General features: G+C 39.2%; 1 protein-coding gene across 1 annotated transcript in view; it reads right to left on the bottom strand.

The window, feature by feature from the left end:
• Positions 1-18,914, bottom strand: part of NRG3 (neuregulin 3) — a 284,685-nt gene that overhangs the window by 80,624 nt on the left and 185,147 nt on the right. The window contains exon 3 of the mRNA XM_088526367.1: positions 3,954-4,027. Coding sequence (XP_088382493.1) covers positions 3,954-4,027 — 74 coding nt within the window. The remainder of the gene's footprint in view (positions 1-3,953; positions 4,028-18,914) is intronic.

Genomic DNA, 18,914 nt, shown 5'->3' on the forward strand with positions numbered 1-18,914 from the left:
TATCATTCTGAAATGAGTTGTAGATGTTTTAATCATTTACAGTCCCAATCTGCTGAGAGAGAGTCTCAGATCTGTTGCTACATCAAGACTTAATCTAAGAATGAATAACTGCAAATTCCAGACATAACACTGCAGGTTTGTCTTTGATGGGACTCAAAACCCAACATGACTTGTAGTTGCTCTGCCGTGCCATGCCGGCACAGGTTACAAACGACACAAGCACAAACCACAAGTAAATCCCTAGGAACAAGACTTCTGACATTTAAAAAGGCTATCTGACAGATCAAAAACATAACGTTTCCACCACAGTGGAAACTGAGGTAAAAAGAAAAAAGTACACATTTTAGGACAGAACATAACTGACAAATTTGCTAACACTCAAAAATGTCACATCAAGTTTAGGAGTCTTTTCCAAAAAAATGTTCCCGTTTAACGAGATATTGCAGGTTACTGTGGGACTTCCTGGTGATCAGTAGGAAGTTACCCTGGATGACCATAAATTGCTTTTAAGAATAAGGTCTGTAAAGCTCCATGAATATATGTATTTGACTAGCTTTGCACATTGATTTTATAAGGTGCCATTTCAACTCTCCATATACCTCTCAGATATCGTATGACACTTCCTAGCATAAGCACATATTTCTCCTTGATTGGATGGATTTCCAGCAAATGAATGAAGCCATAATCCTGTTCTAGTAAATGATAAAGATTTAATGTCCAGTGGGGCCATTCTTGTACAGAAACAATGTTTTCATAACAGATTATAGTACTTTGGCTGTGAATACGTTTTGGCTGAAATCTGAAGTGCTGAAAACCTCAGAGCAGGAAGGCTGCAAAATTCATTTCACACTAGTTCACACCGATCTTAAGTAGATAAAACCGGAAGATGCTCAGCTCACAGAAGGAATTATATGTAATAACAGAAACCTGACTTAAAAACCTAGATGCTTTCTATCCTATCTTTCTATATTCAGAAAAAGAGGCACTTATTTTGAAAACGACTGGATACCATTCCGCATATTTGGTGGAGTCCCATTCTAAAGAGCCCTTTTGGGACCCCTTTTCACTTAAGCTGTTGAAGTTAAACAGGACAACTTAAATGTACAGGGCTATTCAGTATGAAACAATGTCAGAATCTTACCTTAACATTTTATGCAGTAGGAACATGAATACCTAGGTAACAATGTCAACTAAAATAATAATAAAAAAAGAATTTCCTATTTCCTCTTATGCAGATACTAGAAGTATTTTGATACTGTTTTGAAGCACACTGGGGTTTACTGGGACTCACTAACAAACATTTAATTAAAAATGCTAGTATCTTGTTTTGGTTCTACCACAAATTTTTTGTTTTTACTTGATAATATGTCAAACTTAAAATGCAAGCTACACATTATACAACTCAAATGACAATTTTTGCATAGCAAATCCCTGAAAGGGATCCCAAGGAAATTACCTTTCAGCACTAAGCATAAAAAAGCTGAAGGCTGAACTCAACATAACTCATTAAAATACCTACATGACATCCTCAACTGCCTTTTTTTTTTTTTTTTTTTTTTTTTTTTTTTTAACTATTTCAGAACTCCACAGAATGGCCAGAGTCAAATGGATTATGTGCAGCCCAAACACGACTCACCTTTCCAGACTCGCGGGCCAAGCAGGTCTGCTCAGGGCACTCCAACGGCCAGGGCAGCACTGCCGAGCGCACTGCAGCGCCAGCCCTAAGCAAGCCCACAACACGCACTGAGCTGGGCTTGCTTCTCAGCCTAACTGACCCCGCGTGCAGGCCGGACACAACAGCATCCACGAGGGTGTTTAATTTATTCTGCAAGCTGAATCTTCTGTTTGAAAAATTGCTTATTTCTGAAACTGCCTCCAAATTCACTCTTCGCATCCTTCCTCCTAACGCAAACACAGCAACGCAACCACAAAACTGTATCTTTGCAAAGCACCACCAGAACCTATAGAGATGCTGCTGTTGCACTTGAATATAGTGTCAAGCATCTTCTAAATCCTTCCAGTTATGCAGATAACAAATATTACTGCTCTTGATTTCTAAAATTAACGTGGTGGTCACTCTTTTCTAAAAGCTCAAAAATTTAATTCCTGAGGAAAATGGTGATGTTTCAGTGTCCACTGTCCACGACAGCAAGTCTGTACTACCTGCTTTTAACACTAGTCAGGCTTGGAGCAAGAGCACGTGCATGCACACACAAGGATGTACATCACAGCGTGTCTACACACACAAGCCTAACAGCCTTTTTCTATTTGGAGGCAGATGAAGATCATATACAAGTTAAGTTTCCAAAACTGACTGGGAAAACACTTACATTACCCTTCCTTATGCGCTTTGGAAGGGAAGCTTCTTGGGCCTGGACCCATGCCTACCAAGTCTATGTCAAACCAGTATCAGGCAAGGATCTCCCTCTCCTTACATACTCTGAATCATGCGTTTATGAATGCAACCCACACTGAAAAAAATAACTGTATGATCAGAAAGAAATTTCAGCAGAAACACAGCTTATTGAGGAGGATCAGGTGGCTTACCAATAGTATGGAAGTGATACAGCCAGTGCAAACTTCTCCCATGTTAACAGAAACAAGTTGGTGCAATCAAAACAAGGCAGTAAACAACAAAACAGTTGCACATAAACATTGTTGGGCTCTTAGCCTAGTTAGATGCAGCTTAATACAAGAGTTGCTCCTTTCTGAGAGCTCCCAAGCAGAGCCCTGACAGTACCACCCTGTCCCAGACGCAGCTAACTGATTTCCTCTCCTCTGTATTCAGGATGCAAAGTACATTTCTCCTCAACATACACACGATACTGCTCATGTCCACATGCACACGCAACTTGGCAGAGCCAGAAACTGCCTATTTTCATTATAGGCTCTACAGTTTACAGTTAAGGGTCAAGCAAAAAGAAACGGTAAACTAAATATAAAGCCACTTTGAACAGGAGCTATTCAGCACACAGTACTATGAAACAACAGGTGCCTGGCAGCAGTCTCTCAAAATAATATTTCACAGGGGAGCACAGGAAAACAGACAGAAAACACAAAAGAGAAGAACAAGCATTATCCTTTAAAACAAAACAAACAAACAAACAAACAAACCCCACAAATGATAAAACAAAACTAATTTTGAGAAAGCATCCAAACCCAGCAGACTCAAATGCATTACAGTTTCCAGGTGTAAGAACATGAATAGGAGACTGGACATGACCCTTTGTTGTATTTCACTTCATCTAACAATTTAAGATGAATGATTTGATGTTAGTAAGTGGGTTTCTTTCCAAGAAATTCACTTGTCTAATAGCTTTGACATATTTTTATTAGTCAATAGAATTTAAGAAGTGGGACAGTGCAGGAGCAGAACACTGATGCATTCTGGCTGCCACAAAATAGGGAGTTACTTTATCTCCACTAACTGGAAATAAATCTTTACTCCAGGAATAAGGGGCAGCTTCACATGTAAAAGTTAAGAAAATTTATTTTTGTATAAACCGAAGAAATAAAAGAAAAACATAAAAAAAGACATCACATTTCCCTAGAGATTTATCATCTATGCAAATTGGAAAATTAATTTGTTTTCTTTGAAGGAATCATTTTGCAACTTATGAGTTGTCTTTTGGATTCTGAGGTTTTAGTTGTACCTGAGTCAAAAAAAGAGAAATATGAAAATCTGGACTGTAATTACGCACCCATATTGTTCCAAATTAAAGGAAAATAAATTCCTATAATGGCATACTTTACTGCCATCACATTATACAAAAACGGACACCAGAGTGTGTTCTTTTATCTGCAAAAACAGATGGATCAACAAGAGAAATACTATTTTTGACAAGCTACTGCAGTGGTCCATAACAGTGTGCCTGATAAGAGGCAAAGGGTCATCTCTCAAGGCAAGAACAGTCTCCAGCATGGGATAAAAATAGAAAAAAAAATTTACATACTTGGATCTGACAAGATTGAGTCGGTTTTCGGCAGAAATTGGTCACAGCGGACTCCTTGGTAGCCCTCTTTGCACCTGAGGAAAAGGGGATAAATGACACACATACGCATGCGATAGTAAAAGGTTAATTTTAAGAGGGCAAATCAACTGAAATTCTCCCTGCAGTCCTGCAAGGTCCTTCAATATTTCCAAGTATTTGAACTATTATGAAAGCAAGATCATTATGGTAATAAAATGGGACTACATAACACCATTTGTACTTCAGGAAATTCCCCTTGATCCTTTTTGAGTATTTTAGTAATTACCAAAAGAAGCATAACCTTTTCCTAAAATATCAATTCAGATAAATAATTAAACAAAAATATTCTATAAATAAAAATCTTCTAAAAAACAGATAAATTTGGCAAAAAATAAACTCATTAGGTAAGACATAGCTTTATAAAACCATTGAACTTGCAGCTCATTCATCTTCAGCTGTTCAAGTAAGTAGAGAACACTTATCTAGCCACTAACTTTAAGACTAGTTTCTGCTTTGCTTAAAGGATAACATGTTTAGGGATGTATGGGCAATGTTAGGTATCGCTTTTAAGTGAATTATCCTAGATGCCTGTGGAGTTGGATTTTCAAGCACATAACCTAGAAAGCCCTTACAGTTTGGTCTTGACTGTGCTTCTAATACTATTATTTCTGCTGAAACTTTGGAAATTCCTCCTACTGCATTTGCACTGTTCTCCAACAGTACTCTTTCATTCACCTAAGTGTGTCAAAATCAGCCTTTAATTATTTATTTGCTAAAGCAGTTTTGCAGAGAAAAGTGATGGACGCTTTAATTATAAATGATAGCAACAAGTGCTCTGCATCTCCCAAAGCTCTTGCACATCATACAAACAATATGCTCGTCTCGGTGCTGGCACCTTCACTAACATTGGCAACTTTAGGAATAATGTCAGAAGCAGAAGTAGCCTGGCTCCTTTGCAACATTTCTACTCAGCCTTGCTCTAAAAGTTGTCTTTTAAAATGGTTTGGGGTTAACAGAGGAATGCTTCAGTGAAAAACGCACCTCACCTGTTTAGATTCTGGGATTAGAAAGCAGATTTGGGAAAAAAAAAATACAAGCTATAAATACTCAGATTCAGTACAAATGAGTACAGTAAGAAGAAAACATAGGCATTATTTTAGATGCTCTTTAGGTCTCCCTTCCTGAAGGATATAGTGCCACTTGCCCCTCTACAGGACAACGCGGAGGGAGAGCCCCTGCGTTCCCGGGTGAGCGGCGCTGGGGCACGAGCCGCGCGCCCCACTGAATGGATGGCCCCACTGAGGCAGAGCCACCAGGGCCATCGGCTGCAGCTGGAGGGTCCAGGCCCGGCGAACTGCTCGTGCCAGAACTGAGGGAGAAAAACGCGGCTCCTCCGAGCTGCTGGGGCAGGCAGTTATGCGGGGCGGAGAGTTCTCCTCCAACCCCAACAGCTGGGTCAGGGACCAGGCCGAACATCAGCCTTTTAGTTTAGGGAAGTATTTTTCATATCTGGTAATAATGCAAAAAAGCTCTCAAGGCATTTTCGTCCTCAATGTAATGTTGTTTAGAAAGGTTATATTTTATGAGCAACAAATGCAGAAGATGCCTACAAGGTTGGCGGCCATGAAAACAACCTGAGAGTCCTGTAACAGACACAGTATCATTCAAGCACAAGACACTTTATTAGAGACATTTTCATATCTTTGATTTCTTGACTGTATAATACCAAAGGGCTGGAGGAGAATTGAAACACAGAGTCCTCCTGACTTGGAAAACATTCCTTGTATAACACAGCATCCCTGGTACCCGACCAAACTCCACACTACCACGACTACAGAGCTCATTCGGAAGATAATGACGGGGATGGGTTTGTACTTGCACAACGTATGGGCTATCACACATAACTATTTTGATCCTGGCTCTACGACGTCCGTAACTGCTGCTTGTCTCCAGCAGTGTGAAGCTGCACACAGTCATCACCCAGCCAACCCACCTGAAGGAGCAGTCAGGGAAACCTTGAGAAATATTCTGATAGAAGTCAAATGTTTGAGCAAGAGTTTAATAAACACGGCTTTAAAAAGGAAAAACAAAATGGAACTAAGATATTGTCTGCATGTGTCATCTCAATGAGACACTTAAGCACACTGAGCTACCTTCCCATATGAGGAATCACTTTGGTGCCTTCTGAAGCACTTGCACTATATATGGGTAGACTTGGGCACATACTGAAGTGAGGAAAGGCTCTAAAAATAGCATTAACTAAAACGGCACCTTCACTGGAAAGTAAATAAGGGAATGGAATCATCTCTTTTGCATTCAGGTTTTCACCAAAATAACTGCATTTGACTAGACTCTATACCAAAAATACAACAGAACAGGATGAATGGAAGGATTTAAAGATCTTATGATCAAATACTAGGAAAAACAGACTCACAAGTGAAGCCAATCTGCAACTACTGAAAAACTACATGCTAAATAACACCTGCTAAACTCAGACCAGGATCATTTTAGCATTTTTCACTTGGTAATGTACTTTCTCCAAGATCCTCTCTCTGAGGTCATTGAAGGCAAACTGCATTGTGCACTAGTTTACAGAGTCAGTTACAACATTGTTTGCGTGAAAACTCATTTCTCATTCCATGTGGTAAGTACTTTTTTTTTTTTCTCTGTATTCAAATCTTGTGGAATGGATGGAAGGCTTTCCCTGACTGCTTAAGGAAAATTTCAAATATGAGTGCATCAAAATTTCTATGTACAGTACTGCAAATACCTGCATTTAAAATGGGATGCACCAGAAGCAAGCAAAGTGAACACAAGCTGTGGTGAATGAGAATTGTATGTTGTGCTAGGGGAAGATAAAGAACAAAATATATCTAAAGACAGCAGGGGAAAGAAAGGATATTACAAAGAACCCACTTAGAAGAGTTTGGGAAGAACACAGAGCATTTAAGACTAAGAAACCAGTTCCATTGGTCCAGTAGTTTCTACTTTCCCCAACTACATCTGCAGACAGAGCTGCACATACCTATTTCACTAAACTGTTTTAGTTCTCAAGGGATAGCAGTGCTTAGAAAGCAGAGAGAAGGGGCACTAACAGTCCAGTGAGAAAATTATATTGGAGTGAGTCCCAAGCATTATACCACTCATTCCCCTCAAACAGTACACATGGATTTAAAATGGGAATAATTCCTTTTCCACCCAAAATTCTGGTGATACTACCTTTGCCTATGTGAAAAAAACACGCAGAAAAGAGATTCTCTGCGTGAAGTCCATAATTTAATAAGCATGAGATATGTAAGATGCTCTGAAATTGAAATTTTGAAAAAGGCATTTGGGGAACTTCAATGACTGGCTATACCAGAAGACAGTATTTAATACTATACATGAAAATGAAGAATCAGAGACTTGAAACGATGTCTTCTATATCCAATAAATGCCATGATCAGTGAATGATAGTCTTTTCTAGGAGGGTCCGTTCTTGCATTTTTTCTTGAAAAAAATTAGCGATAGTCCCTTTCATTACAAAACAAATCAGGGAAAAATGACAAAAATGAAAGCATCAGCAAGATGGGAAAAAGAAGTACTTTGAACACAGCTCTAATGATGCCTCAGTGAATGAAACAATCATGTGTCATCCTAGTGAAAGTCAGTACTGTTAACAGGTGGTGTTTACACCCAACAGTGTTCACAGGGAAATACAAAAGTATCGTTTTATATCCAAATTGCATAATTGTGGCTGCAGACTTTCAAGGCAGTGCAGGTGACAAGCTATTTACTGAGCAGGGCTCGGAGGGATGACTCTCTGCCAATCCCTTTCAGCAATATCACAATGCAAAGACTTTTTCAAGATGAGAAGGATTTTACCATACTGTTCCACAGAGGGTTTGTGCAACAACCCACGAGCAGGGGTTGCTTAACGGTGCCAGCGCAGGCGGGCACTGCGGCCGCGCGGAGGAGGCAGGGGAGGGAGGGCCAGAGCCCCCAGGACAAACCAGGGACAGGAGCACACGGCGGCCACACAGGAAACTGGCCCGCACCCACCTGCTTAGTCTTGCAATACACATAACTAAATAAAGCTCAATCCCCTCCAAAAACAGCAGACTTGAAAACTAAATTATGACAGTGCAGAGTTTTTCTTCGGTGGTTGCTATCAGAGATACGACACATCTACCTCACCACAGTCCAATACACTATCAGAACCGCTTTTAAAACATGCTTCTTTCTAGCAGGCTTCATCCTGTCTCCTTCAACCCAGGAAGACAAATCGTTGCCATTTTGAATGCAATTTTTAAAGTGCACCGGTGGGATCTTCCACACGGATTCACTCACTAATCCAGGCTTCAGGTCTCACTTGTGGTCGTTTCCCTCAAGTCCCGTAACACAAGGGTATATGGTCATGTGCAACCACAAAAATTCTGCATCTGCTGCTACTCTGTATCACGTAGCAAAGTAATTGAGGAGCAAACCACCCAGTTACCAAGTACTGACAGACAGCACCAGCAACGAAAGAGGCATGAACAGGGAGTTGAGAGTACCCATGATTACCAGGTCTGTCCTTAAACACAACCAGCTAAAGGCTTTAAGCACCAGGAAACTAAACCGATACTGTGTATACCAGAGCAGTGGTTAAATGGTATTTTTAGGTAGGTGGAGAATCTATTCAAAACTCTTGACTGTTACCCTGCTAACATAAGTAACAGAGCTCTTCCAAGGCAACAGATTTCAGAAAGATGCTCTCTATGTTTCACAGTCCTCAATCTCAGGAATTACTCCAACGAGCCATTTGCAATACAGGTAAAAACAACAACAAAACAGCCTCTTCTGGGTTTTTTAGACAACCTTCTTCTAGTATTTCTAAACAGTAGCACAAAGACCTGCCACAGTTAGCTCCCTTTCAATCCTATTTTCCACTGTCAAATGAGATCTCAGGAGATCTGGCTGCTTCTAAATACAAACTTGATTTTTTCCCTATTTTATTCTGTTATTTTTCTTTTTGAAAATGCATTGCAAACGCATCATTAACTTAGTGTGTATCTTATGTTACTAAATAGTGAGATTTCATTTTAAGTGCAAGTAAAAAAAAAAAAAAAGTGGATTTGTTTGCATAACCTTCTCACGACAAAAAAAGATTAATACCACCGCATTTAGGAATTCTTTATTACATGTCTAGCATATCTAACAAATTCATACTGATTTTACAAAAAACATCTTGTAGCAAATACAAATGCCAGTTTCTAACATTGCATTAGTCTATGATTACAAACTATTTACTTAAAATCCTGCTATACCTGGCTAAGTGGGGAATACAATCAAATTTTCATTAAAATTTCATTTCACCTGAAAAATATACTTTAATAAAGTATTAATTAATTAATAACCATTTAAATGCTCTTGAGAACATGTGCAAGTATATTCATTAATTCTTCAACACTTCTAAGGACAGAGAGTTCACATTCAAGCCAATAGAAACTCACCAATTTCAAAGACCTCTTATTTGGGCTAAGAAAACTAATGAAACTGTCAAGTTCTCCCGCGGAGGAGAATAAAAAGAAGACACCCTAATGCTCATTTTAATCTACAGTATAGTAGATGTTAAAATGGAAACAATTATCTGCTAATTAAAAAAAAAATAGACTGAAACTGAAGGCAGTTTCTAAAATTTTAGCCCAACTAATCCTTCATTTCTAACCCAAAATACATGAATTGAATCCTGCTATTTTCAGATAATAAACTTGCCTCCCCACCTTTTTTTTTTTTTTTTTTTTTTCTTTTTACAGTGATGGCAAAAACTTCCCAGGGTAGCAAGTAAAATGGGAGAAGGATGCTCGCTTATTTTTGCATTTGGTCTCTACTCAATGTGCAACGCTGTCTGTCTGGATGATAATTTAGATGTATGAAAAAGTTTCCTTTTAAGAATTCTATCAGTCGCAGGAGAGGTGGCTTACCCAGCAACAGTATCAAAGGAAGAGTTTTTATTTAATGGCTCTTTCTGCAGGCCACCCCACTGATGATTTGCTACTAAATGGGTTTTCCATTTGCAGCATGCATTGAAGATGCCCTTTTCTTTCACACACAAACTCACTTTCCTGCTAAGACATCATAAACTTCATATGCAGCAACATAAATTGCCTTCTTGGAAATGTTTGTCCGGAACTTAGTAAAATCTCCACCACAGAGGTGCAACTTAATGAATAATACAGGTTTTGTGTCACGGTTTAGGCATTTTGTATTTTTTTTTGAAGGCTTTGCAATCTATTTTGTGACTGACATAAGGAATGCATCTGGCTTTCTCACTCTCTTCTAAAGGAAATAAGGTTGACTATTGTGTAAAGAAATAATACAATTTTTACAGAATGGACACAATCAGCTTAAAAAAAAAATCATCCTTCTTTCAATTTTCTTTTAAAATCTTGAAATTGTTAAAAGTAACTAGAGGAAATAACCCCAAAGGCAGAAGATTAAATTGAAAAAGCAGCAAGTAAAGGCAGAGGAAAGATTTTTCTGTATAATTTACCCTGGACCCAGGCTATCTGAAACACTCCAACACCAACAGACTGAACGGAGTCACGCGTTTCTCTCCCCCTCATCACACTTGCTCTCGGGGCACCTCGGCATTGGAGCCGCGGCATTTTTTCCCCAGGGTGCAAACTGTCAGTGCATGTCCTGGAAACAAGGACGCGCCGGTACACTGCCCTTGCAGGTGTCAGAGATTAAAGGTCAGACCCACTAAAACCCGGGCCATTGCCTAGATGTGACTTTCAACCACTCTGGGGACTCCATTCTGCCAGGGTTGTTTAACCTATGGGAAGCTAAACGGGGAAACTTTAGCAAAAACTGCATTCTCTAAACCCTCTGTAGGAACCACTGAACTAAGTAAGGCTTTAGGGACTCAGAAAGGAACTATGTGGATTTCATCTAAATGTCATGTCCCAAGTTGTGAGGAAACTCCTAAATAATGAGGAAGTTTTGCTAAAGCCACTCCAGGATTCCAAACTTATGGCAGCACCTCAACTACTGCTTTCTTTCCCTCACAGTAGGGCTGGTTTTCAGTTTGAAGGTGTTCCCCTTAAAAAATGTTTCATATACTTACCAGTACAGATATTCCAGGCATAACTAGTAGTTAGTCTAAAGTATTCATTTAAAACTCAGGTTGGATTTTGTATTTGGAGATAAATTTACAGCATAGCCACATGCAGAGGTCAACATTTCAAACTAATATACAGGCCTTAAACTAGTCATATGGATGAGAATTATCTTCATCAGCTGACAAATCATCAAATTAAATCCTCAAAAAAAACCTCGCCACCTTTTCCCTACGCTTTCTGGTAGGTCACCTGGAGAGAACACTTCTAACATACACAACACTTAATCTGAAGTGACAAATCAGCAAATCAGTGTAGATTTGTTTCAGATTCAAGATTGAAAAAATCTGCCCTCATCATTTTATTGCAGTAAATGTTTCTGAATTTGAGGACGGTACAGTTGCAAGTCATCAAAAGATATCTAGAATTAACTGATGTTTCAAATGTTGCTAAGTGTTAGTCACATATATAGAAGGCACAGAGATCTACTTACATTGTTACTGGGATGAATTACTTGGTTTCCAAATATGACTTCCTCTCCTATCCTCTCTGCTACATTTTCCATTGCACATTTTAATAATGAAATATCCAGTGGAAATCTGTGTAATTATATGAATCTTTAAAACCAGGCAGATGCTCAACTCCGGTGCTGAAGGGGCGCTTAGTCGTGTGAGCCTTCACCCAGGAGGAACTAGTCCAGGGCTGCTACCACATCTAGTATGTGCATCAAAACATGTTACATACTTTTAAAGCTACATGAACGATTATATTTTTGTTATGGTTGAACTAAGATGAACTCCATGGTTTCAAGATATGATTTCTTCTCCTCTTCCTCTTTATGACAATGTCTAGCATACATTTTAACAATTAAATTTTTGTTTTTTCAAGCCCTTTCTTTCCTTTCTGCAGGAAAATGCCCTTCCAGCAAGTGTGCACTGCAATGATTAGACATCCCAGGATCATGTGGCCTGTTCAGCAACTTCTCTTTCCATTCTTGGCTCCATAATACAGAACATTTATCTATGGTGTTAGAGAAGTAAAGCCAAACAACATAGAACCAGTTACTCTGCTGCAAAAATCAAAGCTGGAAATACAAATACACCACAGAAGTATGGACAAGCAGTTAACTCCTGAAATACTGTGATGGACAAGAAAGGTAAAAGAGCAAAAATGCAACACGTTCTTCTGAAATCAAAACTAGAATTAAAAAAAAAAACTTCATCTCTTATTTTTCATAATAAAATTGGTTTGGGAACCAACCTGGATTACTAGTAAAATAATTAAGACTCTGTAGTCTGTGTTGACAAGAACAAGGTCATGCTCACTTTCTGGTAGGCCAGTTTAAATCATCTTATTCTTATTGCACTATTGAAATAAGAAATCACTTCTGGTCAACAACAGACTCCAACCCACAAAGCACAACAGCATTAAGAACTACTAACTGTCTTGGCATATCTAATAAACACGATGTTTAACCAACTAACTGAGCAATCATTTCTCTGCTACTCCAAACATAGCCAACCACAAAAACTGAAAAGTTTGATTATTTTTTTTTCACAATATACTTCTGCTGTGTGATAAATGATTTACTAGGGATGATAAATGAATAGAGTCTTTCATTATGCATGGCATTCATTAGCTATGAGAAAGCTTTTGAAAAAATGGAAAGTGATTTCATACCATATTCAAAGCCTCATGCTTTGGCACAGATGAAAGCCTCATTCAGCGCTTGAAAAACAAACGAAAACGAGACCTTTGCTTTACATTACACAGACTCAAGACTGCCATATTCACAAAAAAAACCCTTCAAAACTCTTCTTGAAAGCATCTTTCAAAAACGGGACCTTACGTTAAAAAAAAATTAAAAACAATAAAGAAAAGAGTAAAGAAGCTGAACTTGTAGACACTGTCACAGCATTCAGTAGGAAGCTGCCTCATCTTCACGTGGCCATTTGCTAAAGGCAGGGATGAGGAGAGCGTGCAAGCCCGGCTCTGCATGGTTTTTTTTACCCTGTTTTCTCTCCACAGACACTGTACTATATGCTTAAGACTAAAGTCTCTTGGCTTCTAGATATTTAGCAAAGGCAAAAGCTTTGGACTTTAGCTGAAAACTTCCAAACATGTTTTGTGCTTTGTTTTCTGGAGTATTCCCCCATAGCAATAGAGGGAAAGACACTCAGAAAAAAATGCTATTCCTGAGGTATTTCAAGCCTAGCTAGAAGAGCAAAAGGTTCTTTAATTATCATGAAAAAAAAAATCATGCAAGATTTGCAGCAGGCCAGCCATGCACACTCAGAAACATCTGTTAGGTTTCAGAGACATTTTCTGGGAAAATTTTAAAATGTGTGTAGAAACTCGCAATGCCTGTCCGGTTACAATATTTATATGGGAGAATGCTTGCCACACACTTCTCTCCCAAGCACTCAGGGCCACGTCAAACCAAAGCTTACCACGGGACTGAGGGCCTCCACCCGATGCTCAAAACCCCCAAACATTTTGGGGAGATATTTGTTCTACTCCACGTCACTGGTACAATACAAAGAATTCACATGCAGAGAAATCTAGAGAGCTGAGCACAAAGGAATGAATTAAGCATTCAAGACAAATTTGAGTCTACTGACTTGTATCCATGACTTATGGTAAGCAGTCTTAGATATTTTTTTGATCCTATGCACATCAAATAAACAAAATGATTTCAGATCTAACATGGGATTAACATGTGGAGAACCAGAGGGGTTTAATACTATGTGAATTTACATGGGAATGCTTGAAAAAGATACCATAGATTTAAGGACTGATATATGTATTTTTGAGACTTACTTTAGCAGCTAAGATGACAAACAAGTCTTGTGACCTTGCAGAGATGACTCAAACCCTAGCCTGCCCACACTACCAGCCGTCAGCAAGACCAACTCTTCCCAGTCCTGGTCCTTACTGGAGCCCTGATGGCAGCAGCTCTCAAGCTTATCTCCACCCTGGCATTCCCTCTGCTCCCAACTTGCTGAGAAAATGGAGCCTCGTGGCCAGTCTCACCTTGATTTGGGAGAAACATTTCAGAGGAGTCCCACCGTAGGGCTCCTTACTGGCAAAGAACCTGAATTAGGACCTGGCCCTTGAATCGGGCTGCCTGTAACACAGACATTTGCTCGCTGGGCCTTAGGACGGGCACGAGCACTCACAGAGGCCATACTCAACACACTCCCACAGTAACCATACTGGTGGTGGCTCTTCTCACCTGACATGCATGCAGTTTGGTTTGCAGGGGATGTCTGCCCTCTAGCCCCCTCAGACTCGCATTCAGCCCAGCTTCCCATAAATTTTAATTTCGGGTGGGAGTCGGTACCTTGTTTGGAAAGAATAAACTAAAGCTGCTCGGGAGGTCCCAGTTAAAATGCCTTTAGCTACTGACAGATGGTCTACACAAATGATGCCCTCTCACTTTATGGCGTGAAATAAAAATGCCTCTGCTACTGTTTTTTATATAATCGCACGTAATTTCACTTTACATACACGAACAATTTTACGTGCAAGTAATTGCCTAACAGAAACCAAATAGAGAAACATTTTCGAGGTAATCTTATTTAATATATTAAGCATAACTAAGAAACTAGAAAATGAAGGGTGTTAAAATTCAAACATTTTATTGATGTATTTAAAGTTATTCACTAAAATATGTAGTCAACCTTTGAAGTTACCAGCAGAACTAGAATTAGTAGCCAGTCCTGGATAGAACTATTTTCTAGAAGGCGACAAATATATACATGGTAGTTATGCTGCAGCATTATTCATAACATACATTAAGTGTAAAACTAGCAGCTAATGCTATCCTGCACATGGAAAAACTGCTTCCCAGCTAGCTGAAAGTGTTGGCACCAGGTGCCTAGACCTCGGGATTTAACCTGGGCAGGACACGGGAAGCTGAAGCCTTCTTTGCATTCCGGCAGCTGCTGGAGCTCGCAGCCCACCACAACTTGTAACTTGCAATGAAGACTCAGGCCCAAAGTCCTAAGCTTTTGATTTTGCTCCGCTCTCTCCTGTTATTTCTGAGGCAAAAAACCAAAACTAACCCATATGCAGAAGCAGCACAAAAACTGCCACAGGAAAAGAACATAGTTACATCATCATATACCCAAAATATAACGCAGGGGCACTTGCAGAGGAGGAATATGGTAAGATCCTTGCTGTACCAAATAAGTAGAAAAATTAATGGATTAAATAAGCAGAAAAAATAATGGAGGAAACAAAATGCCCCATGTAAAGAAACATTTTTTTTTTTTCAAAAGGTTTTATTAGATTGAGGAATAAAACTTCCAGCCAAGGTTTTATAGTGGCGCAAAGAGGGAAGCACTCCTCATTAATTTCTTTCTCATGGCTTAAAAGAATGTGCATCCTTCCAAAGCACTGGCTCTAGCTTTGTCTACAAGTTAGGGCCTTTTTTTTTTTTTTCCCCAAATTGGTTCAAGAATCTTTTTATTTTTATTATTTCATTACTACTTAACACTGTCAGGTACTTCACCACCACGTATCAGTTATGGGGTTTTTGTTTGCGCGAAATTATTTTTATGCAATAATATATCTGAAATCATTATTTATACAGGATAGTATTTCTGGGCTTCTTAAATGTAGATTTCCTTCAGAGTAAAGAACTGATCCATACCAAAGCTGAAGGATGCCATGACTCCAAAGGAATGAGGATAACATTTGTTCAGCCTGCATTTAAAAATAACAATCCCGTTACCTCAGACAACCTTAACACAAAAATCACTGAATCACTTGAAGACATGCTGAGGAACACAAGCTATGCAGTATTTTGAGAGGATATATTACTTTATATATATATATATATATATAATAAGTATTGTTAAAACGAAAAGCATTTCTAACAGCGGTAGCAAGTATTTTTCAAAAGTTTGCAGCAGAGAGCAAAAATTGTATTTATTTCTGATTGCAATATTTCTACGGCTCTTTTTAATAGATGACCTCTAAGCAGATGAGATAAACCAAACAGAGGTATGTAAGATGCAAGCCATGTTGTTCTATGTCCGTTTTATCGCCTGCCCAACACACGGAGTTGCTCTCTGCCTGATGGAGTCCTCAGCACCAGCTACCCCAGAACCCGAAACCGGAGAGGTTTCGTGGCTGCTGTCTGGGCACGTTAGCTCGCCGGCTGCCCTGCAGCTTATGTACGGAGAGGAAGAGAAATGGAGCTCAGAGACAAGGAAGCTCCCAAGAACCGTGTCAATATTTACACTGGTTTAGCACTGCTGAGGGGATTACGTTTTCCTAGGAGCTCAGCCCTGCCAAGTGCCAAATTCTTACCATGACATACATGAAGTGCTTAACTTCAAGTAAACAAATAGGAGCTACGTGAAAAGTAATCAAGCACTGCAGAAAGCACCGCTCACAGATGACCTGCTATCTTATGATTTAAAGCTGACACTTCTCAATCTACTGGCAATACTGTTAGAAAAAGTAAGTAGTTGCACCAAAATTGACCCTTTGTGGGCCCCTTCTCCAAACCCAACAAAACCCAGCTCTTTTCAGAAGCACAGTATTGCTCATGTTTGTCAGCTCCAACAGGCAGCACGGATCTGCTTGCTGCCATAGAATGGTACAGCAGCAGACAAGAGTAGCAGCAGAGACTCCTGCTCACGTCTTACCTGAGCTGGGGAGGATTTGTCAGAGTTGTGCTTCGTGAGGCAGCAACCGTCTCATTAGAAATATCCGAGTGAGCTAGTTCACGGTTACCTTGGACAATACGATGTGCTACTCTTTGTTATAAGCTATTCTAAATAATTCATTGCCAGCCTTGATGTTTTCACACTCACCTTCTTACCTGTAGCACTCCTCCCTTCACGATAAATAATAGTATTCTTATAAAAATTGATTATTCAGAAGTTGGATCAATCCTCCAGTGAAATACCTTTACTCCAATTTCACACAACGAATATAAATCTAGCCACACACCAACCATGACAGGATTCATTATTCTACAAACTCCTTGTCATTATAAGTTAATGAAGTTGATGATTTCTTTTTCACTTTTAAGTATTTAGTAAGTTCCTTCGAACATCAACACACAGATCAGAAAATCCCCAAAGCACTGACTTGCTTCTTCCAATACTACTAAATAACCTTTTCCTTTTTTGGCCATCTTCACAGCCTTGCCAGCATATTTAGCAATAAGATGCTCATGACTATATGAATTTTCAAATTAACTGTGTTCCAAAAAAAAAAAAAAATCTCCCACCATGTTTGTTTATTGTCCAAATGTCTTGGCTCTTTCTGTATTTGCATCTCACCCCACTTAATTCACCATTTCTAATATATCAGGTATACATGGTAAATCTGATTTAATTCTGCCCTATTAAAGATTATTTAAAATATATTTCAAATATACAAGACAAATCTTATGTTCTGAAGCACGGAGAAAGAATAATATTCATTTTAAAATGCTACCCCATTGCTACAGAAAAAGATCTGGTAATATAGTAATGCCTTATTATGTCTATCGGAGCATCTAAGTAAATAGAGTTCTCCAGCTTCAGAATTGCATTACTTGGGGAGAAAGAGAACTTTCTCTCAAAACATCTGCCTTTGAATATTCAAAGGAAACTGAAAAGATAATCAGTTTAAAGCAAGTAAGGGAATTAATGTTCTTTTACCTTAAAGAATCTTCGAATTCACCTCACAGGAGCTTCAGTTCAAGATTCAGAGAGATGCACCAATTGCACTCAAATCTGATCTTTGTACTGCACAATCATTCACACGGGATCACTCACACGGGATTTTCACTAAAATGGCTTCAGTCAAATTGACAAAAAACAAAAACAACAGTACTCCAATGTAGTAGAGGTTGATAGAGTAGCATGAACAACTTAAAGCTTGCACAAAGTTTAACCACTTCAAATTTTATAAATATCACTAAGGAAATAGCCTATTGCTGTTTTCCCTTAATGTACTTTGTTTCTAACAGTCCTCTAGAGACAGATTAAAAAAAAGAAGGAAAAAAAAAAAAAAAAAAAGAAAAGAAGAAAAAACCCAAACCAGATACATGGGGGAAAGTCAAGCTAAACCTGAGCCAGGCACTTCCAGCCACTGACACTGATACTCAACGGGACAGCACAACCTCAGCAACTTCCTGCACTCCAATTCCCTTATGTGCTTTGCATTTATTCTTCCCTCAGCCAGTCTACCCAGGTGTTTAAGCAATCTCTACATGACCTAACATTTGCCTAATTCCATTTTAGAAGGACAATATTGCCCCTAAAGCATTCTGTACTACTTATTGATATAGCCACAAAAATTGCCATCTGGTGGTAGGATTTCAGTTAATTAAAATCTGTATTTCAAGATTTCTGGCCATCTGATAAAACTCCCTTTCTTACTGCAGAGAGGAAATAGGCCCAACAGAGCAGCACGTACTGACAAGTAAGAGGCCTCTTGCAGGAAAGCAGCTCTTCACCCTGCAGCAATCCTGCCGAGCGCTCCAGCAAGACTTTTTGGCACATCAAGAGTTAAAGTCTTGTAGCTAACTTAAGTTAATGTAAAGTCTGTAGTTAAGAGAGTCAGTCTCTCTAGGTGGAATGCAGACTAACAACCCAGGGAATGCAGACCCGGGGAGTCCCACACCTTTAACAGGAACATCCCGACTCCTCTATCCTCTGGAGTGGACCAGTTTTCTGAAAGATGTGGGAGATCTGAAGGACCAGGCTAGCTGAGCCTGGCAAAGCTAGAGAAAGAAGAGGGATGTAATGAAATCCTATGCACAGGTTCTTGCCGCTCTTCTGTCTCTGCTGTAATATTACAGCCTCAGAGATTATCCCACACCCCAGAATGAATTAATTCCATAATTATAAAA

This window comes from Tinamus guttatus, unplaced genomic scaffold (assembly GCF_059628265.1).
Source record: "Tinamus guttatus ecotype Peru unplaced genomic scaffold, ASM5962826v1 Tinamus_guttatus_pri_ptg000246l, whole genome shotgun sequence".
Classification (NCBI taxonomy): Eukaryota; Metazoa; Chordata; class Aves; order Tinamiformes; family Tinamidae; genus Tinamus; species Tinamus guttatus.